The sequence below is a fragment of the Mangifera indica genome, chromosome 13 (genome assembly GCF_011075055.1).
Source record: "Mangifera indica cultivar Alphonso chromosome 13, CATAS_Mindica_2.1, whole genome shotgun sequence".
Lineage (NCBI taxonomy): Eukaryota > Viridiplantae > Streptophyta > Magnoliopsida > Sapindales > Anacardiaceae > Mangifera > Mangifera indica.
This window is the reverse complement of record NC_058149.1, coordinates 14,583,420-14,605,835: the sequence shown is the minus strand read 5'-3', so window position 1 is coordinate 14,605,835 and position 22,416 is coordinate 14,583,420. Positions and strand designations below refer to the sequence as shown.

Here is a 22,416-nt window from a genome sequence, read left to right as displayed (position 1 = left end):
AAAAGTATTCCTATGCCTGCCCTGCTGTGAGTTTCTTCTTTGGCGATGATGTTGAGGTGGAGCTTGATGCCACAAGGATTATATATGTGCTTGTTGGGTTGACGGTGTGTCCAACTTTCAGTCCCACAGATAGAGCAGATCAAGGAGCTATTTTTGGAAAAATGCAACATAAGACGCTAGAGGAGAGGAGTGGTGCATGACGATGTCGGAGAGAGGGTCAGGTTTGCTTCAAGGGGTTGCCATTAGGCCAATTACCCAACTAACTAAAGATTATATTCTTCAAACTGGTCAAGTCCCTGTTTCTATTTCTCAAAAACTTGATAAGCGATGTGATTGTACCAAATTAAATGCATTTTATTGCAAAATGAAAGTATTAAACTTATTATTTATAAGAGTACCCAATCATTTGGCTTTCATATTTCTGGGGTACCCTGATCATTTGATCGTGGGAGATTTGGATTCAAAGAGCATTGAGAAAATTTGTTATTAACTAAGATGACAATTTTCTCCTCCAATCTTTATCCATGCACCCTCTCTTTCTTATACAAGATAGAAATTCTCCGAAATAAATAGATATACCTATACGTGACAATGGGTTGCTCCAAATTGTTAGAACTCACATTTTTGGGAACTATTAACCTTGACATAATCTAGAAATTTGCAGGTTTTATCAAAATTTACAAACATGGTAGGTTGTGTTAAAGTCTCATGGGAAGGCCCATGGTGCGGTTTACCGTACCTACAAATTTAAATTAACAAAAAAAAAAAAGTAAAAAGTAGTCATATGGCAATAATTACTCCCTCTCTATCGAATGGTAAATAAGTTTAGCATAATAGCTACCTTTTAAAAAAAAATTTCTATAAATACCAATTCACCATATTCTTGATTCACCAAAGGACTTGTTTTTACCTAAATTTTGATGTGTTTCCAAAATCATATTAACAGGACTTGAAAAACCTAAAATCTTACCTATAAGCTAACTTTTATTAGAGGTAAAAGTAAAATCATTATTTTACTAATATTAAAAAATTATAAAATTCATTATATTTTTCCCCTTAAGTTTTAAAAACTAACAACTTCACCTATGCCTAAAATTTTATAACTTTCAAAAGTCATATTCCCCGCCCCTTAAACATAGGGTTTTCTCTTTACTCTTTTGGCCACCATCTTTGATGTTGACAATCTCTTTTCTCCATTTTAAACCGTTGGGTGATGCACCCTAAACCATCTCCAACAAAGACATCAGATCTCTTAGTTGGAAACTAAGAGATCTGTGGTAGATCTCTTTGTTGAGAGCAAAAGATTTGATCTCTTCATTAGAGATGATTTAGGGTGTGCTAACCAATTGTTTAAGGTGGAGAGGAGAGATCGTCGGTGTTGGAGATGGTGATTGGAGGGATAAAGAAAAAAAACCTTAGGTCTGAGGGAGAAAATATGACTTTTCAAAGTTAAAAAATTTTAAACAAGTGTAAAGTTGTTAGTTTTTAAAACTTAGAGGGGAAAAATATAATAAATTTTATATATTTTTTATTATTATTAGTAAAATAATGATTTTATCCCCGTCTCTAATAAAAAATTATAATGATAGTTGGTCTATAAGTGAGAGTTTGAGTTTTTCAAACCTTGATATATATTTGTTTTTGTGTTAAAACTTGGGTGGAAAATAGTCCTTTGGCCTCTTAAATTCTTTTGACTCTTTCAAATGTCTCAAGTCTCAATCTCACACAATCTCTCTCAATTTATTTTTGTTATGATTTTATTTCTATATTTTTTCAATTCAATCGATTATATTTCTTTCATCATATTTATCTCAAAATGGATCTAAATCTAAATAAAAGTAAACATTTTCATAATAAGAAAAATACATGCATTGATGAATCACTAAATGAAAAACTACAATCACAATCACAACATTATATGCATTAGACGATAGAAAATCAAGTTAACATAACTTCTTGTTAAAAATATTATGCACATGAAAAATTAGGTGATTACAAATTTCAAGATGCAAAATTATATTGTTAATGATTCATCATAATATTTCAAGAATTTAGATATGGATGATAGTGAAAATGTATGATAATTGTACATATTAGTTTATTTCTCAATGCTTAATTTTTATTAGCATGTAAACATGCATGGTTTATTTGCTATAAGTAAGGTCAATTTAATAAAATTAAGAGGTTTTGTTCTCAATTCTTGGAAAATAATTATGCAAATTCTAAAAATTAAAAAAATTAATTATTAGTGGATCAACTTGTTAAAAAGTCCGTAGAGGGATGACCTATCATACTCGGGTTATGCCTCAGGTGTTCAAATTTTGTGGGTTAGCTTTCTTGTCAGGGTCAACATTTTATTTTTACGAGCCTTGATTGACACATCTATAACATAATGAATCATAATTGACACATCTCAGACTCTATTTGATGATTATTTTCTAACGATCATACTCATCAAAATGTGTGGCACAATAAGCAATAGTGATTTTCTGTCGGTGATCTGATGATTGAGAATAGTATTTGAGAGATTTGGGTTGTGTTTCTAAGCATTTGAAGTACTGTTAATTTATACCCAAGGGAAGCAGAGCAGTTAAAGTAAAACTGAAAAATAACATAGAAAGTTACTGCAGAAACAACGGATACACAAAACAACAATATATAGAACGGATTTTTGTTAGTTTATTGAGGATGTTTATGTCTTTTTGCTTGTATTTAAGTCAGATAAGTTGTTGGTGTTAGTTTTATCTTATGGTTAAATGGATGATGATCTATATTTTAAGGCACCTTTTTTGCTGTTTAGTTCTTGCATATATAACCTATCCAAAATTTAAACACTTAAAATCTCTAAAAGATAACATGGTATCAGAGCTTGATTAGGTCTTAAAGGAGGCTGTGTGTGTCAAATTTTGGAGTTTATCAGGAAAAAGTTTCTTCAAGTAATGACTTTATCCTCATTTTCAATGACACCACTTGTTTACAATAGTGAGACCTATCATATTTGAGCAGTCAAAATGAAAACATTCTTGAGAGAAGTAGGGTTGTGGCAATATGTTGAGGAAGAGAAAACACCACCTCCATTGGGGCATAATCTTACTTTGAATCAAATAAAGATGCATAAAGAAGAAGTGACCAAAAGTCTAAGAGCTTTGTCCATTATCCACCAAGTGTTGACTGATGTAGTTTTCACTAAAATTGTGGCTTGTGAAACTACCAAAGATGCATGGGATAGACTCAAAGAAGACTCCCAAGGCAAATGCCTACTCTCAATCTAAGAAGAGAGTTTGAAGTCTCGAAAATTAAGGAAACAGAAACGATCTAAGAGTATATTGACAGGACTATAAAGGTTGTAAATTAGATTAGGCTGATGAGAGAAAAGTTATCTGATCAGAGAATTGTTGAAAAAATATTGGTATCCATTCCTAAAAGCTATGAAGCCAAAATATGTTCACTTGAAGACTTAAAGAATTTTTCAGAATTGACTTTTTCTGAGGTAGTAAATGCTTTAAAAGCTCAAAATCAAAGGAGAGCTTTAAGGCAAGAAGAAACTACTAAGAGAGCCTTCAGTGTTAAGCTTACTGAAAAACAAGTAAGCTGTAATTCCAATAAGAAACAACCTAGAGAAAAGAAGAAAAATGAAAGCACGAGAGATGGAAATAAGAGTGGTGAGAAAAAAGGAAAATATCTTCTTTGTTCTCACTGCAAAAAGAGAGGACACTTACCAAATTATTGTTGGTATAGACCAAATGTTAAGTATAAGTCCTGTAATCAACTTGAACACACTGATCGAGTATGCAAGAGCAAGGGAGGAAACTAAGTACAACAAAATTAGTAAGCTCAAGCTGTTACAAAACGAGGAGAGCCAAGTGAAAATCTGTTTGTTGCAACATGTTATGCAACTGACAGTAAACATAATATCTGGCTAATAGATAGTGGATGCTTTAACCATGTGACAATTGATGCTAATTTACTTAGAGACTTGGATGAGACTTACTCATCCAAAGTGAAAATTGGAAATGAAGAGCTCTTGGAAGTCAAAAGAAAGGATGCAACATTCATAAAAACTCCAACAGGTACTAAAGTTATTAAAGATCAATCATAACCTGTTGAGTGTGGTACAAATGCTAGAAAAGGGGTATTTACTACATTTTGCAAATAAGTCATGCTTTATAATTGATCAACATACATGTGAGTTAATGACTATTAAAATGCAAGATAAAAATTTTGCAATTAAATGGATGCAAGCTGGTGATCATGCCTATCAACACACTAAGAGTAATTCAACTTTATGGCACAAAAGACTTGGCTCCTTCAATTACTCAACTTTGAAACAAATACATTCTACGCAAATAGTGTTAAACTTACCTATAATGAGTAATCATGAAATTGTGTGTGATGTATGTTAGTTTGGAAAACAAACAAAAATTCCATTTTCTAGCAGTAATTCAAGAGCAACAGAGAGACTTTAATTAGTGCACTCAGATTTGTCTGGTTTTATAAGTATTCCTTCTTTGAATGGAAACATATTCTTTTTACTTTTTGTTGATGATTTCTTTAGGCCGAGCTGGATTTATTTCTTAAAACAAAAATCTAAGGTCTTGGACTTATTTAAAAAGTTCAAGGCAGAGGTTGAAAGACAAACAAGATGCAAACTTAAAGTGCTCAGGTCTGATGATGACATTGAATATACCTCAAAGGATTTATTTCCTTTTGCAATATAGAGGGAATTGTGCATCAATTGACCACCCTTTACACTCCACAACAGAATAAAGTTTGTTAGAGAAAAAACAGATCAGTTATGGAAATGACTAGATGTCTTATGTTTGAGAAAAAATTTCCTAAAAATTTCTAGGCTGAAGCTACTAACACTTCAGTGTATCTACTGAATTTACTTCCTAATAAGGCACTAAATAATGTAACTCCTTATGAAATTTGGCATGGAGAAAAACCCTCAGTTGTGTATTGCCTAATGAAAAAAGAACTAAGCTAGATGAGAAGTCAGAAGTGGGAGTATTTGTTGGTTATAGTAATGTCACAAAGAGGTGTAGGATCTTCAATCATAAGACCAAGAAGATAGTAATTAACAGGAATGTTAAATTCAGTGAGCAAGTAGCCTGGAATTGGAAGGCAAAGAAGAGAATAAAGGTGAGTCTAGCCATCAACATGAAACCAACATTTGTCTAGATGATGAAACTTATTCTAGTGATGAAGAATTTGTTCTGCAACTAGAATGAGGTCTCTTGAAGACATTTATGATAGGTGAAATACTACAATTATTGAGCCAAAGTCATTTGAGGAAGCCACCAAAAATGAAGAGTGGAAATCTGCAATGAAAACTAAAATAAATATGATTAATAAAAATTCCACATGAAGTCTTGTTGAGAAGCCAAAAGATCAGAAGGTGATTAGTGTGAAATGGATCTATAGAACTAAATTCAATTAGGATGGCTTTATATATAAGCTCAAGGCTAGGTTAGTTGTTAAAACATATCAACAACAACCTGACATTAATTTTTCTGTTACATTTACACTTGTAGCAAGATATGACACAATCAGATTGCTTGGGCTTTGGTAGCTAAGTTGAGTTGGACTATAAACCATCTAGATGTCAAATCTGCATTCTTGAATGGTATACTAGATGAAGACATATTTGTAGAACAACCTGAAGGTTTCAAGGTTCCATGCAAAGAGCAGAATGTGTACAAGTTACACAAAACACTTTATGGCCTAAAACAAGCTCTAAAAGCCTGGTATTCCAAAATTCACTCATACTTGCTAAGTCAAGGCTTTCTATGCAGCCCAAATGAATCAACACTTTACATAAAAAAACTTGGGGATAAAGTGAAACTTGTTGTCTCCTTGTATGTAAATGATCTCTTGGTGACAGGAGGAGATATAAAAACTTTAGCTAAATTCAAGGAGATCATGCAACAAAAATTTGAGATGTCAGATTTGGGTGAAATGAAATAGTTTTTAGGCATGGAAATATATAAAAAAAGTTGCGATATATTCATCTCTCAGAAGAAGTATGCTCAGGATCTTTTAAAAAGATTTTAGATGGAGAATTGCAAACCAGTCTCTGCACCTCTGGTTGTAAATGAAAAACTTAAGAAAAAATGATTCTGAAAGTGAAGCAAAAGTTACTATGTATAGAAGCTTAATTGTCAGCTTGTTATATTTATCTTCCAGTAGACCTAACATTATGTTTCCTATATCCCTTTTGTCCATATTCATGTAATCACTGAGTAATGCTCATATGTGTGTTGCCAAATGGATTTTAAGGTACATAAAGGGAACATCAGCATATGGTTTATGGTTTTCTAAACAAGAAAGCAATAAACTTGTGGGATTCTCTAACAGTGATTGGGCAGGAAGTTTGGAAGATGCAAAAAACATCTTTGGTTATTGTTTTTTTTATTTGGAAGTGTAGTGTTTTGTTGGAATTCAAAAAAACAAGAGTTGTTGCACAATCATTTGCTGAGGTAGAATACATTGGTGCTGCAAGTGCTGCAAATTAGGCCATTTGGTTGAGAAAACTTCTCAAGGACTTGGGCCATGTTCAAGATGAAGGTGTAATGCTTTTTATGGATAACAAAGTAGACATTGCAATTACAAGAAATCCAATCATCATGGTAGAACAAAGCACATCAATGTGAAATTTCATGCTATTCAAGAGGCAAAAAATCAGGAGAAATCAACCTAAAGCATTGCAACTTTAAGGATCAAGTGGCTGATATCTTTACTAAGGCTTTTCCTAAGCCCGTGTTTGAATACTTGAGATCAAGACTTAGAGTTATAACAAACACCTCAAATGAGGAGTATTAGTTTATTGAGGATGTTTGTGTTTTTTTGCTTGTATCCAAGTCAGATAAGTAGTTTGTGTTAGTTGTATCTTATGGTTAAATGGATGATGATCCATATTTAAGACACCTTTTTCGCTGTTTAGTTCTTGCACATATAACCTGTCCAAAATTTAAACACTTAAAATCTCCAAAAGATAACAATTTTGCAGAATTTGAATTGACTTTGTTGATAGAAACTTTTTTCTCTAAATTTTCCATCGTGCATAACAAACTCTATTCAATATTACTTGGAAGTAGAAGCATAAAATTAGGAGTACATTATTGCAAACATAAATTGAAGCACAAGAATTTCGTCTTATTAATTTTCAAGTGCAAGTTTAGCTGCAACCACCAGGACCAAACCCAACCCTCTGACCGACCAAATCATGGTGCACCTCTATTCCTCTTGTCTGACTATTTCCCAAGATCAAAGAACCAGAGCTTTCCCGAAAAGCTAAACATGCTACGCTTAAATCCTTTTCAAAAACGAGAAAAATTCCCTTCACATCCAGCTCCAATTCAACCCCGCCTTTGAAGAAGATAGAAATCTTTGGTATTACAACTTCATCATACTTGCTTAAATCATAACAAGTATCATAGGCACCTATCCCTGGTTTTATCATCTTATAATTAGACATTTTCTTACGGAAAGCTGATCTCAGGGCCGCATACACAGATGGTGGTAGTGATGTGATGGTCGATCCTGAGTCAATTATCGCTCCTGATTTACTGTACTCTAAACTGGCTACGGGTAGTTTATTCCCAGCGATAGCCATTCCGGTTACGATGATATCGTAGAACACTGACTCTGTTGGAGAAGTGGTTATTGGAGTGAACTTGACGAATTTGTAATTTTTATCATCATCAGTCTTGCCGAAGGTTATGTATCCAGGGGAACTATAAGATGAGGGATAGCAGTAAGAAAAGTATTTTTGGGAAGTTTGTGATATAAAGGATGCTGGAAATCGATCAAGACCAATTAGGCCAGTTGCTCCGCCCATTTCGACTTGGACTGAATTGTTTTGGCCACATCCAAAAATGTAAGGGTATTTGACAAATGTACCAGAGCGGCGGTTTATAATGGTTAACTTTTCAGTTGCTACGACACCAAAGGATGTACCACTGCCGTATGATTGCCTGTAGATGCACTGGTTCGTTTTATTGCAAATTGGTTCAAAATCTGCAGGAACAGTAATAAACAAATTTCATGTTGCAAAGTTCAGTTCATATATACCTAATCTCTAATGCTTTGTGGGAAGGTGGAATTTAGCTTAACAGTGTCACAAACATGTATTTGTACCTGGTAAACAGGCTGATGACCCGCATGGAACGACAGAAAACGAGGAGGATTTGGATGGATCAAATAAGGGGGTTTTCTGTTTGAAGCATTCAACGCATGGCGTGCACTATGTCCAAGTGATGTCGCTACCGGTGTCTAAAAGGAGATTAACCTTTTGTCCTGGCTTTCCCAGATATGCAGTAATGTAGAACTCGATGGATGCCCCAGCTGTTTTAATAGGCTTGGTACCCAACGAAAAAGCCTCTGTTTCCTTTAAATGGTCATCATTGTTAAGTTATTTAAGATTTTTCTAGATACTTTTTGGCTGCTATATGTTTATTTTTTTATATTATTATATTAAAGATTAGGTGGGTTGGAAGTCTCTAGAAAATATATGTGTGGCTGTCCTAAGATTAAGTAATTCTTGTCTCACGTTTGATAAGATTTGCTAAAGTTACTTTTTGTACAAACAGCCTATATATATGGCTTTAGTTTGTAGAATGATATGAATGAAATATTTCAGAAAGAAAGTTCTCTTCTAAACATATTTTTTTTTTCTCTTATCTATATCAATTTTCTACTGTCAATTGGTATCAGAGCTGTATTCTTGAGGGATCTGTGGAAGACGAAAGATGTCAAGCAGCAGCAACTTTCTTGGAACTGGACCTCCTCAGTTTGCAGGGGAGAATTACCATATATGGGTTATAAAGATGAAGTCTTATCTTCAAGCTTTGAATCCGTGGGAGGCAATAGAGGATGGACCAGATCCAGCACCCTTGGGACCTGATCCAACTCTATCACAGATCAAGGTTCATGAAGAGCAAAAAGCTAAAAAGCCAAGAGCTTTGACCTGTCTTCATTCAGCTCTGTCGGAAGTTATATTCACAAGAATTATGACTTGTGAATCTCCAAAGGAAGTATGGGAAAAGTTAAGAGATGAATTTGAAGGCAGTGAAAGAGTTAGATCAATCAAGCTCCTGAGTTTAAAGAGGGAGTTTGAACTGCTAAGAATGAAGGATGGGGAAACTGTAGAGGACTACTCTTCTAAGTTACTTGATCTAGTCAATAAGATCAGGCTACTTGGAGAAGAAATAACAGATAAAAGGATTGTAGAGAAGATATTGATCAGTCTTCCAGCAAAATTTGAAGTAAAAATTACTGCAATAGAGGAGTCTTGTGATCTTAAAACTCTGACTGTGGTTGAATTATTAAGTAAACTGCAGGTACATGAGCAAAGATCACTTATGAGGGAAGAGAAAGTCACTGAAGGTGCTTTGCAAGCAATGCACAAGGGAAATCAAGCTAAAAAGGATGGCAAGAAGGTTGTTGGAGTCAAACTAGACAAAGGAAAAATAGTGGCAGGTTCAAAGAATTCAGAAAATAAAGGCAAATTCCCTCCTTGCAATTCTTGTCATAGAACCAATCATCTAGAAAAAGATTGTTGGTTTAAGGGAAAGCCTCAAATTCAATGCAAATATTGCAAGAAACTTGGTCATGTTGAAAAAAGCTGCAGGCTGAAGCAAAAACAAGATCAAGAAAAGAAAGCTCAACAAGCAAATTACATAAAAGAAGAAGATCAAGAGACCAAAGGAAGCTTGTTCATGGCCACTCAAAACTTTAAAGCAGCAGGAAAGCACACTTGGTATGTTGATAGTGGTTGTACAAGCCACATGACGAAAGATGAAACCATTTTCTATAAACTGGATAGATCTGTCAACACCAAAGTGAAGCTTGGTAATGGTGTAGTAGTTCAAGCTCAAGGGAAGGGTTCCATACCTGTCCAAACTAATCAAGGTATCAAATACATTCACAATGTGCTTTATATACCTTGTTTAGCTCAAAATTTGCTTAGTGTAGCTCAAATGATGCAAAATGGATATTCCTTGTTTTTTAAAGAGAACTGTTGTTTTATTTATGATGTTAAAAATAATCTTGTTGCTGAGTTGCCTATGGTGGATAAAAGTTTTCCATTAAATTGGAGTTGTGTTAAAGAAAGGGCAAATCTTGCTAGAGTGATTGATTCAAAACTATGGCATAAAAGGTTTGGTCATGGCAGCTATGATTCATTAAACTTACTGCAGAAAAATAGTATGGTGCATGGTTTACCTGAAATAGTGAAACCTAATGGTGTTTGTGCCTCATGTCAAATGGGAAAGCAACATAGGCTGCCTTTTCCACATACTGCAACTTGGAGAGCAAAAGAGAAACTTGAATTAATACATACGGATTTGTGTGGCCCTATGAAGACAGAGTCCTTGAACAAAAACAAGTACTTTGTCCTTTTTATTGATGACTTAACTAGGATGACTTGGATCTATTTCATAAGATTCAAGTCTCAACTTCTGGAAGTTTTTAAAAAATTCAAGAAGATGGTGGAAGTTAAATCTGGATGCAAGCTGAAGGCTGTACGATCTGATAATGGAATGGAATTTAATTCAAAGGAGTTCAATGATTTTTGTGAAGCTGAAGGAATAATGCACCAATTGACTACAGCTTATACCCCTGAGCAAAATGGGGTTGTTGAAAGAAAAAATAGAAGTATAGTGGAAATGGTGAGGTGTCTATTGGCTGAGAAGAAGTTACCCAATGAATTCTGGGCTGAGGCTGCCTATACTGCAGTTTATTTACAAAATAGGCTGCCAACTACTGCCGTAAAGAATGCAACCCCAATTGAAGCATGGAGTGGGGTAAAGCCATCTGTAAAGCATATGAAGGTATTTGGAGCTTGTTGTTATGTGCACATTCCAGTTGAAAAGAGAAGCAAGCTAGATGTCAAGTCACAGGTTGGTATTTTCATGGGTTATGCAGCAAAATCCAAAGGGTATAGGGTCTATAATGTGAAAGATAAGAAGATAGTAATTAGCAGGGATGTACTTGTGGATGAGGATTCATTTTGGAATTGGGAAGAAAATAAAGTTCAACAGGGTAAAGAAGAAAATCAAAGTAATGTTCTTGCAGCAAATCAAGAAGAAATGGTTGAAGCAAGTTCACAAGTTGAACCTGATGATCCAGATAACTCTATAAAAGGTAAAACAAAGTCACTTGCAGAAATTTATGAAAAATGTAATGTGGCACTGGTTGAACCTTTAAGTTATGAGGATGCAGCAAGGTATAAAGGGTGGGTTCAAGCTATAGAGGAGGAAATGCATATGATTCAAAAAATTAAAACTTGGGAATTAGTGAAAAGACCTCATGGAAGCAATGTTTTAGGAGTAAAATGGGTGTATAGGGCAAAAGTTAATCCTGATGGGTCTTTGAACAAGTTAAAAGCTAGGCTTGTTGTTAAGGGTTATGCACAACAATATGGTGTGGACTTTGGTGACACATTTGCACCGGTTGTGAGACATGACACTATAAGATTATTAATTGCTCTTGCTGCTCAAAACAAATGAAGATTGTTTCACCTTGATGTCAAATCTGCTTTCCTTAATGGAGAGCTTGAAGAAGAAATTTATGTTGATCAGCCACAGGGGTTTGAAGTTAAAGGGAAAGAAGAACATGTTTATAAGCTTAACAAAGCTCTCTATGGCTTGAAGCAGGCTCCAAGAGCCTGGTACAGCAAGGTGGACAAGTACTTAACAAGTTCAGGATTTAGGAGGAGTAACTTTGAGGCCACTCTTTATATTAGAGAAGATAAATATGGAAACATGTTAATTGTGTCTTTATATGTTGATGATCTACTAGTAACTGGAAGTAGTGAAGTGCAAATGAAGAAGTTCAAGGCTGAAATGGAAATCAATTTTGAAATGTCAGATTTGGGTGAAATGCACTACTTTCTTGGAATGGAAATTCTACAAAAGTCAAGTGGAATTTTCATTTTTCAACAAAAGTATGCTATTGAGTTGTTAAAGAAGTTCAAGATGGAGAATTGTAGGGTGGTATCTACTCCTTTAGTTGCAAATGAGAAATTAACCAAAGAAGATGATGGTGAATTGGCTGATCCTACATGCTACAGAAGGTTGGTGGGAAGTCTTTTGTATTTGACCATCACCAGGCCTGATTTGATGTATTCAGTTAGTCTTTTATCAAGATTCATGCAAGAGCCAAGGGAGAAGCACATGGTAGCTGCTAAAAGAGTCCTTAGATATGTTAAAGGGACTTTGGATTATGGTATTGAGTATAAATCAGTTGAAAAAGGATTGCTGCAAGGGTTCTCTGATAGTGATTGGGCTGGAAGCTTGGATGATTCAAAGAGTACCTCAGGATATGCATTTAATTTAGGTTCTGGTGTTTTCTCATGGAGCTCTAAGAAACAGGAGGTAGTGGCCCAATCCTCTGCTGAAGCAGAGTATATTGCAGCTGCAGGTGCTGCAAATCAAGCCATTTGGTTAAGAAATCTGATGGAGGATCTCAGCATGAAACAAACTGATGCAACAGTTATATGGGTTGACAACAAATCTGCAATTTCAATGGCCAAGAATCCAGTGTTTCATGGAAGATCAAAACACATAAAAGTGAAGTTTCATGCTATAAGGGAAGCTGAGTCAAGTCAGGAGATCAAGCTGCTGCATTGCAACTCAAATGAACAGATTGCTGATATTTTAACCAAGGGTTTGCAAAAAGGGAAATATGAAGAACAAAGGAAAATGCTTGGAGTATTCAAGAAAAATCTTAAGGAGGAGTGTTAAGTTATTTAAGATTTTTCTAGATACTTTTTGGCTGCTATATGTTTATTTTTTTATATTATTATATTAAAGATTAGGTGGGTTGGAAGTCTCTAGAAAATATATGTGTGGCTGTCCTAAGATTAAGCAATTCTTGTCTCACGTTTGATAAGATTTGCTAAAGTTACTTTTTGTACAAACAGCCTATATATATGGCTTTAGTTTGTAGAATGATATGAATGAAATATTTCAGAAAGAAAGTTCTCTTCTAAACATATTTTTTCTTTCTCTTATCTATATCAATTTTCTACTGTCAATCATCACTGCCAGAGTGTTTGAGCTTGAAGAGTCTGGATTGAATGTATTTGGCTCGGGCGTGGTCATTGTGCAGAATTTCCAAGTAATTCGGAGTTTTTACTTTGCCCTTATTAATGTAGGAGCATGGACCATATCTGCTTACAACCTCCAGAGATGCTTCGCTTGGAACTGAAAAAGCAAGACATAATATTCAATCAGGTGCTCAATGATAATTGCAAGAACTATGAAAAATCAAAATTGTGTGCATAACCTTTGGTGGAATTCCGGTTGCAAACAGTCGGAGGCAAAAAAGAAGTGACTTTAACAATGTGACTATCAGAGCGTTGTGGTTCAGCTTGTTCAGCATTACTGTACTTTACAGAACATGGAAGACATAAAAAAAGAAAGAAAGCTTGGAGGAGAAACCTGAGATACATGGAGGGCAAGAAGCTTACTAGTACGCTCAAACTTTGTTTTCTGGGTTGCTTTATATAAGCAGATGGAAGGCCTAAGCGCGTGAAGTGCAAGTTAGTCTCGCTTTACTTGAGTTTGGAATGCGCTGAGAACTGTTTTTCACCATTGGCACCATTGAGACAAGACAGGGATAGTCATTTAAAAGTAATGATTTAGTGATTTAGATGTATTCATTTAGTCACTACTGACCACAAATCTATTTTATCTTTATTCGGAAAAATCACGTCAATAATTTGGTGAATTACGATTGTTTTCTGTGGTTGCTTTACATAAGCAGCAGGGTGGAGCATTGGCTCCATTGAGACAATGTGCAGATAACTTTTTAACACCATTAGCTCCATTGAGATAAGATATGGATTGCCATCCAAAAAAATAGTAAGTGTAAGGGACACCTCATAAACACATCATTCTAAATTTGATGGTTACTGTTGGATGATTTACCATACGGTGTTAAAGGAACCAAACTAAACCAAATAACAAAGAACACAAATACTCCAAACAAGGAATTATGGTTTAAGACAAGAAAATTCCACTATAAATTAAAAAGGTTACAAATTGTAGATTAGACAATCTGTTCTCTCTAATTTTGCAGCACATATACTCTTAATATAAATTTTATGTACAAATTTTAGTTGGCAGAGTGTTCACAACTGAAGATCGCTCTTATTTTATCTAATATAATGTAGAGTTTTGATTTGTTTCTGAAAATGAGTTCAACTTGAACTAGAATGAGTATTTGAAATGAATTAATTGGTCCCAGTCCCAGCGAAGAAGAAATATAAGATTCTGGATCTATGAGTATGCTTCAAGTATCTTCAAGTTTGAAACCTTGGAATATGCCATTTCAAGGGCCTTCAAGAATCAAGAGAAAGACGTGCTACACATTGTAAAGCAAGCCCTGTGTACGCACTTAGGCCTCAAGTTGTAGAGCAAGCCCCATGTAAGCACCATACATGGTAAAGCAAGCCCGGTGTAAACACTAAGCGTCAAGTTTATTTCAGCTGGAATCGATGTTGGCCCCGGCATGACCCTTATCTTGTACTAAAAAAAATGATGAAATTATCGGCCACTGCATATCGTTTCTTTACTTTAGTGATCCTCAGCATAAAAGAGTTACCATAAACAAACGCCAACATGCATTTATAGTAGTGAGAGTTAGTAAGTTAATTATTACCTTTATTTGTGTGATAAGTGTCATTATGGTCTCAAATATAATATAATAATAGATTTGACTCTCTATTATTCAATTTATAGTCTCTAGAAGAAAAAACATACTACTCAAGGCTTACCCTGCATGTCACAGGTAGAATGATGCTTGTTCGCTAGACGATGCGAAGAGTCTAATCGGAAAGTTAGTTCATAAAGGAATTTTTTCTGCATAACATTACATAAACATTTTAGTTTCTAGTCTTTTTCATTAGCTATATATCTGTGAGCAGTGTCATTTGTGAATTTAAGCACAAAGTTTCTTCAAAGAAATCAAATCATATATTGAAAAGCCTCTATATACGTGATGCAATTATATGTCTACCCGGTGCTGTTTGTATATATATGTTTATGTGTAAAATGAGAGACATACATTTGTGAATTGTTACTTTCATTGCTTATATATATGGCGTCCGATTTTGTGAACCTTTTGGTTTTGGCTGTTTAGGACTTCTCCAGACTTGGTGGTTACATGGTGAATATGAACCAGGTTACTTTCCTTTCTCTTGACTTAGACAACCAGCACCACAGGTCTTTTCACTGTTAGGCAATAATGGTGGCCTCTCACAATCCGGAAACATCATCACACACCTGCCACCGGATGCATACACGTCTTTCGGGTTTTGGGTTGATATGTGCTACGATTTCAGTGGTGACTAAAGTATTTCTGTGCTTGCTGTGAGTTTCTTCTTTGGCGATGATGTTGAGGCGGAGCTTCATATCAACGGGGTTATCTATGTGCTTTCAGGGTCGACGGTGTGTCTAGCTTTTAGTCGCACAAATGGTGCAGATCAAGTAGCTACTTTCAGAAACTTACCACAAAAGACGCTAGAGGTGCTGCATGACGGTGTCGAAAAAAGGGTCGAGTTTGCTCCAAGGGGTTGCCAGTAGGCAAATTACCTGACTAATTAAAGATCATCTTCTTCAAACTGGCCATGTCCCTGTAAATTTGTATCAAAAACTTGATAAGCAATAGGATCGTATCAAATTAAATGCATATTATTGCAAAATGAAAGTAGTAAACTTATTATTTATTAGAGTAGCTGTTAGATTTGAAGCAGACTGAAAACATACCTTACTGAATTTTGAATATGCAAGATTTCAGCAAGTTTCCAGAAAGCTGGGCAGCAAGGTTACAGCAAGCTTCAAAAAAACAGGGGAGCAAGTTTTAGCTTAAAGATGAAAGAAAGAGAGCTGAAGAAAGATAAATTTTCGGAAGTTTTTTTTTGCTTCATTAATTAAGGATACTTATACAAGAAGACAAGTACAAACAAGCCATGCTTTATATACAAGCCAAGCTTTATATACAAAAGTTCCTTAGTTTAAGGTAAGCCACACATCTTACTTACTCCAACTAAAGTGACTTAATCAAATACAAAATGCTTAACCAAAAAACAGTAAGCAAGTTACAACTTCACTATTCTAGTTTGCTAACACTCCTCCTTAGAAATCGAAGTTGTTACACCAAGCAAGTGTCTCAATTTTTCAAATTGAGATTTAGGAAGAGGCTTGGTTAGAATATCAGCAACTTGATCAGTGGAGTTGCAGTGCTTTAAAGTTATTTCTCCTAATTTTTCAGCCTCCCGGATTGCATGAAACTTTACACTTATATGCTTGGTTCTTCCATGTTGAATGGGATTCTTAGCTATTGAGATGGCTGATTTATTGTCAACATAAATAGTAACACTCTTGGAGAAATGGCAGTCCAAATCTGTGAGCAGCTTCTTCAACCAAACAGCTTGGTTTGCTGCATTAGCAGCAGTTATATACTTTGATTCAGCTGTGGATTGAGCAACAACCTCCTGTTTTCTTGAATTCCAGCAAAACATAGCTCCTCCAAAGCAGAAGCAATATCCAAAGGTGCTTTTATAATCATCTTGGCATCCTGCCCAGTCACTATCTGAAAACCCTATCAGCTCATCCTTTTGTTGACAAGAGAACCACAAGCCATAGTCATAGGTGCCTTTGACATACCTTAAAATTCTTTTGGCAATTGACCAGTGGAAGATGCTTGGTTCTTGCATAAATCTGGAAAGTAAAGAGGTGGCAAACATTAAATCAGGTCTGCTAGAGCACAAGTAAAGTAAACATCCCACTAATCTTCTATATTGAGTGGCATCTACTTTTTCAGCTCCATCATTTTTCATAGGCTTTATATTGACAGCAAGTGGAGTGGAAGCTGACTTGCAATTTGTCATATGGAACCTACTCAATAAGTCTTTGGCATATCTTTCTTGCGAAATGAAAATTCCAGCAGGAAGTTGGAGAATTTCCAGGCCAAGAAAGTACTTCATCAGGCCAAGATCAGACATCTCAAATTCCTTTTCCATGCTGAGTTTGAATTCCAACAATTGAGCAACATCTCCTCCTGTCACCAATAAGTCATCAACATACAAGGATACAATGAGTTTAACTTCATCATTTTGTCTCTTGATGTACAAGGTAGGTTCACTTTGATTGCATACAAATCCAAGGCTTAGTAAGTGACCATGTATTCTATTATACCAAGCCCTAGGAGCTTGCTTAAGCCCATAAAGAGCCTTGTGTAACCTATAAACACATTCTTCCTTTCTTGGAATTACAAAGCCTTCAGGTTGATGAACATAAATTTCCTCATCCAGAATTCCATTCAAGAAGGCTGATTTGACATCAAAATGATGTATTTTCCAGCCTGCTTTAGTTGATAAGGCTATTAAAAGCCTAATTGTGTCATACCTTGCTACAGGAGCAAAGGTTTCAGAGAAATCAGTCCCAGGTTGCTGCATATACCCTTTAACCACCAATCTCGCCTTGAGTTTGTTGACTGAACGATCAGGTTTCAGTTTTGTTCTGAAAATCCATCTAACTCCAATTGGTTTGTGGCCTGCAGGTTTTTTCACTAAGCTCCAGGTTCCATTTTTTGTGATCATATTCAATTCCTCATTCATGGCATTTAACCATTCATTATTTGAGGATGCTTCTTCAAAGTTCTCTGGTTCTTTCAGAACTAAATTACACCTCCTATAAATGTCATCAAGTGACCTCATTCTTGAAGCAGAAACTATCTCATCATTGTTACTTTCATGCAACAAACTTTCAGCCTTGGAAACTGATTCTGAAGAAGTTATGGACTGAGAATGGTCATCTAAATTATTTTCCCAACTCCAAGACTTTGCTTCATCAAATTTAACATTTCTACTAACCACAACACTTGAAGTTTGAGGAAGGAATATTCTATACCCTTTTGAGATAGAACTATAGCCAATAAAAATTCCAATGTCAGCCTTGGAATCCAGCTTTGATCTTTTCTCTTGTGGAACAAAGACATAGCAGATACAACCAAAGGTTTTTAGATGATCCACTGATGTTTTTCTTCCATGCCATTTTTCAAAAGGAGTAGCATTATTTAATGCTCTGGAAGGTAGCATATTCAGTAGATATATGGCTGTATTGGCAGCTTCTGCCCAAAACCTTTTTGGTAGCCTTTTTCCAAATAACAAGCATCTTGTCATTTCCATTATTGATCTATTCTTCCTTTCACTAACCCCATTTTGTTGAGGGGCATAAGGAGTGGTAAGTTGATGGATAATTCCTTCATTTCTACAGTAATCAGCAAATGCATGAGAAGTGTACTCACCTCCATTATCAGTTCTCAGAATTTTGATTTTGGTTGTTGATTGTTTTTCCACTTCCAATTTGAATCTTTTGAAAGTGTCTAGGACTTCACTTTTTAGCTTGAGAAAGTAACCCCAACAATATCTAGTTAGGTCATCAATGAAGATTAGCATGTATTTGCTTTCATTCAATGATAAGGTATCCATAGGACCACACAAGTCAGAATGTAGCAGCTGAAGTTTTTCATTTGCTCTCCAACTGCTTTTTGTAAAAGGCAGCCTAGCTTGCTTCCCAAATTGACATACTTCACACAACTCTTTGGGGTCAATTATGGCAGGTAAATTCAGAACTAGTTCATCATCATGCATGTTTTTCAAAGCTTGAAGTGTCCTAGTCTATTGTGCCACAATTTTGATTCATCAACAACTGTGTTTGCTAAATTAGCTTCTGGAAGTGGCCATTTAATAGCAAAATTATTGTCTTTCATACCCACTGACATGACCTCAAGACCATTCTTATCAAATATAAAGCATGTATTATTCTCAAAGTTAAGAGAATATCCATTTTGCATCATTTGACCAACACTCAGCAAATTGTGACTTATATTTGGAACATAAAGTATATCATGTATGAGTTTGGTACCTTTTGGTGTCTTGACTAGGACTGATCCTTTGCCTTTGACCTCCAGCAAATCTCCATTTCCTATTTTGACTTTGGAGTAGAAAGCAGAGTCAAGATTGGTGAAAAGTGAAGCATCATGTGTCATATGGCTTGAACAACCACTGTCAATCAACTAGGCTGTAGGTGCTTGATTCTTCTGTAAAACATGACATGAAGCCACAAACAAATTTTCATTTGAGACTTCTTGTTTTGCAGCAATTTGAGCTTGCTGAGTATTCTGACTTTGGTTTGATGGCTTGTTTCTACACACTTTATCAATGTGTCCTTGCTGATTACACAGCCTGCATATTACATTTGGCCTAAACCAGCAATTGTTAGGAGAATGACCTTTTCTTTTACAATGAGGGCACAAAATAAGCTTTCCTTTTTTATCACTTTGTGACTTGTTCTTATCTCTTTTTTCATCTCTTCTGCCAAAAAATTGTTTCTTGCTGCCATAATCAGTCTAGTTTTTATCTTGAACTCTCATACTCAAGGCTTGCTCAGTTGAATCTTCCTGCCTTAATGCCTTTCTTTGGTCTTGAGCTTTCAAGGCATTCAACACCTCAGATAAGGTGAGTTCAGAGAAGTCTTTGGAGTCTTCCAGTGAAGAGATCTTAGCTTTATATCTCTCTGGAACAGTGACAAGTATTTTTTCCACAACCCTTTGATTAGAAAGGGTCTCTCCCATTAGCCTGATTTGATTCACCACTTTGAGCACTCGGTCAGCATATTCTTTAATAGTTTCAGCTTCCTTCATCTTCAGCACTTCAAACTCTCTCCTTAGGTTCAAGACATTCATTTGTCTTGACCTCTCATTTCCTAAGGAGTCTTCCTTTAACCTGTCCCAAGCTTTTTTGGCTGTTTCACATGAAACAATTTTTGTGAAAACAACATCAGTTGCTGCTTGATGGATCATAGACAAGGTTCTAGGACTCTTGGTCATCTCTTTTTCATGCATTTTGATTTGGTTCAAAGTTGGATTTGGCCCCAAAGGAGAAGGTTGTTTCTCCTCCTCAACATACTGCCACAATCCTAAACCTCTCAAGAATGACTTCATTTTTACTGCCCATATGTGATAATTCTCACCATTGTATATTGGTGGTGACATAGAAGAAGACATGGATGCCATAGAGCAATAACTGAGTAAATGGTTTTAAGACTGGTTTTTTTTTTTTTTTTCGGACAAGTTCATACACCCCTTAAGATCTCAAAGCTTTGATACCATGTTAGATTTGAAGCAGACTGAAAACATACCTTACTGAATTTTGAATATGCAAGATTTCAGCAAGTTTCCAGAAAGCTGGGCAGCAAGGTTACAACAAGCTTCAAAAAAACAGGGGAGCAAGTTTTAGCTTAAAGATGAAAGAAAAAGAGCTGAAGAAAGATAAATTTTCGGAAGTTTTTTTTTGCTTCATTAATTAAGGATACTTATACAAGAAGACAAGTACAAACAAGCCATGCTTTATATACAAAAGTTCCTTAGTTTAAGGTAAGCCACACATCTTACTTACTCCAACTAAAGTGACTTAATCAAATACAAAATGCTTAACCAAAAAACAGTAAGCAAGTTACAACTTCACTATTCTAGTTTGCTAACAGTAGCCAATCATTTCGCTTTCATATTTCTACGGTGATCATTTGACCATGGAAGATTTGGATTCAAAAAGCATTAAGAAAATTTGTAATCAAGATTACAATTTTCTCCTTCAATCTTGATCTATGCTCCTTCTCTCTTGATCTATGCTCCTTCTCTTTCTTAGACGAGATAAAAATTCTCCAAGATAAGTAGGAACAAGAATCAGAGACATGATATATTTAGACGTGACAATAGAGTTGTCCAAATTGTTAGAACTCACTTTTTTAGAAATTATTAGCCTTGACATGGTCTAGAAATTTGTGAGTCATATTTAGGTTTACAAACATAATGGGTTATATCTAAGTTTATAAACATGGTAGGTCATATTGAGGTCTCATAGTAAGACCTGCGGTCCAATCTAACATGCCTACATATTTGAAAAAAATTAAAAGAAAAAAAAAAAAACAAAACAAAACAAAACAAGGGAAAGTAGTCATACTGCAATAGTTACTCTCCCTCTCCATCTAATGGTAAAAAAGTTCATAATGGCTACACTTTGCGCAGAATTTCCGAGTAATTCGGAGTTTTTACTTTGCCCATATTAATGTAGGAGAATGGACCATATCTGCTTACAACCTCCAGAGATGCTTTGCTTGGAACTGAAACAGCAAGGCATAATATTCAGTCAGAAGGTCAATAATAATTACAACAAATTAAGCTATGAAAAATCGAAACTATGTACATAACCTCTGGTGGAATTCCGGTTGCAAAAGTCGGAGGCAAAAGAGAACTGACATTAAGAATGTGACTATCAGAGTGTCGGGTTTCAGCTTGTTCAGCATGAGTGCTGTTTACAGAACAGAGAAGGCATAAAAGGAGAAAGAAAGCTTGGAGGAGCAACCTGAGATACATGGAGGGCAAGAAGCTTACTAGAAAGTGCAAACTCTGTTTTCTGGGGTTGATTTATGTAAGCCGCTGGTTGGAGATAAGATATGTATTGTCATCTAGAAAAATAGTTAGTGTTAGGGATACCTCATAAACACGTCATTCTGAATTTGATGGATTACGATTGGATGATGCACCATGAGGTTTTTAAGGAACAAAACTAAACCAAATACTCTTAACAAAGGATTTAGGATTTATGTAAAAAATCTGGAAGAAGACAGAGTATTCCACCGCAAATAAAAAATAAATGAAAAGGTAACAAGTTGAAGATTCATCTTTTGTTTATAATTATAAGTTTGATTTAGGGTTACCAAAACCGAATTAATTCGGTTTTAAAAACTGACTGAATTTAATTTATTTTAACTAAAATTCGTTTAAATCAAACTTGAGTTGGAGAATAAATTTGTTTATGAAAATGAGTTAAACTCGAATTAGATGAATCATTTAAAAAGAATTAATTGGTCCCAATACCAACAAAGAAGAAATATAAGATTCCAGATTTATGAGTATGTTTTGTGTTGTATTTCCACCTCAACTTCTTGTTCAAATATCTTCATGATTGAAACCATAGAATATGAAATTTCAGGGACCTTCAAGCATCAAGACAAATTCGTGCGACACATGGTCCCTGTGTAAGCACTTAGGCGTGAAGTTGTACAGCTAGCCCCATGTAAGTACAATACATGGTAAAGCAAGCCCCGTTTAAGCACTATACATGGTAAAGCAATCCCTGTGTAAACACTAGGCGTGAAGTTTATTTTGGCTGGAATCAATTTCGGTCCCTGGCACGACCCTCATGTTTTACTTGAGATGAGAATAAAATAAAATTGTCGGCCATTACATATGATTTCTAACATTTATTAATTAACAATGATAGGAGATATTTAATAATTTGGAACTCCCAACAGTATCATTTATGTTGAAAGAGACTGTCAACAG

At 35.3% G+C, this 22,416-nt stretch overlaps 1 protein-coding gene and 2 long non-coding RNA genes across 3 annotated transcripts; all 3 read right to left on the bottom strand.

The window, feature by feature from the left end:
- Nucleotides 1-7,177: 7,177 nt before the first annotated feature.
- LOC123194227 (aspartyl protease family protein At5g10770-like) lies at nt 7,178-7,840 on the bottom strand. The gene has a single exon (XM_044607379.1). The coding sequence runs from the start codon at nt 7,838-7,840 to the stop codon at nt 7,178-7,180; it is 663 nt and encodes a 220-aa protein (XP_044463314.1).
- Nucleotides 7,841-13,056: 5,216 nt separating this feature from the next.
- On the bottom strand, nt 13,057-13,589 carry LOC123194245. The gene is made up of 2 exons (XR_006497236.1): nt 13,291-13,589; nt 13,057-13,208 (listed from the first exon to the last, which is right to left on the bottom strand). It is a non-coding gene; the product is annotated as an uncharacterized LOC123194245 (long non-coding RNA).
- A 1,391-nt stretch (nt 13,590-14,980) lies between these two features.
- LOC123194410 lies at nt 14,981-21,580 on the bottom strand. Its single transcript, XR_006497271.1, has 3 exons — nt 21,280-21,580; nt 21,032-21,191; nt 14,981-15,640 (listed from the first exon to the last, which is right to left on the bottom strand). It is a non-coding gene; the product is annotated as an uncharacterized LOC123194410 (long non-coding RNA).
- Nucleotides 21,581-22,416: the final 836 nt, after the last annotated feature.

Bases quoted from the DNA above. Each gene is read 5' to 3' on its own strand.
- LOC123194227 (XM_044607379.1), bottom strand. From the start codon at position 7,840: ATGGGCGGAGCAACTGGCCTAATTGGTCTTGATCGATTTCCAGCATCC.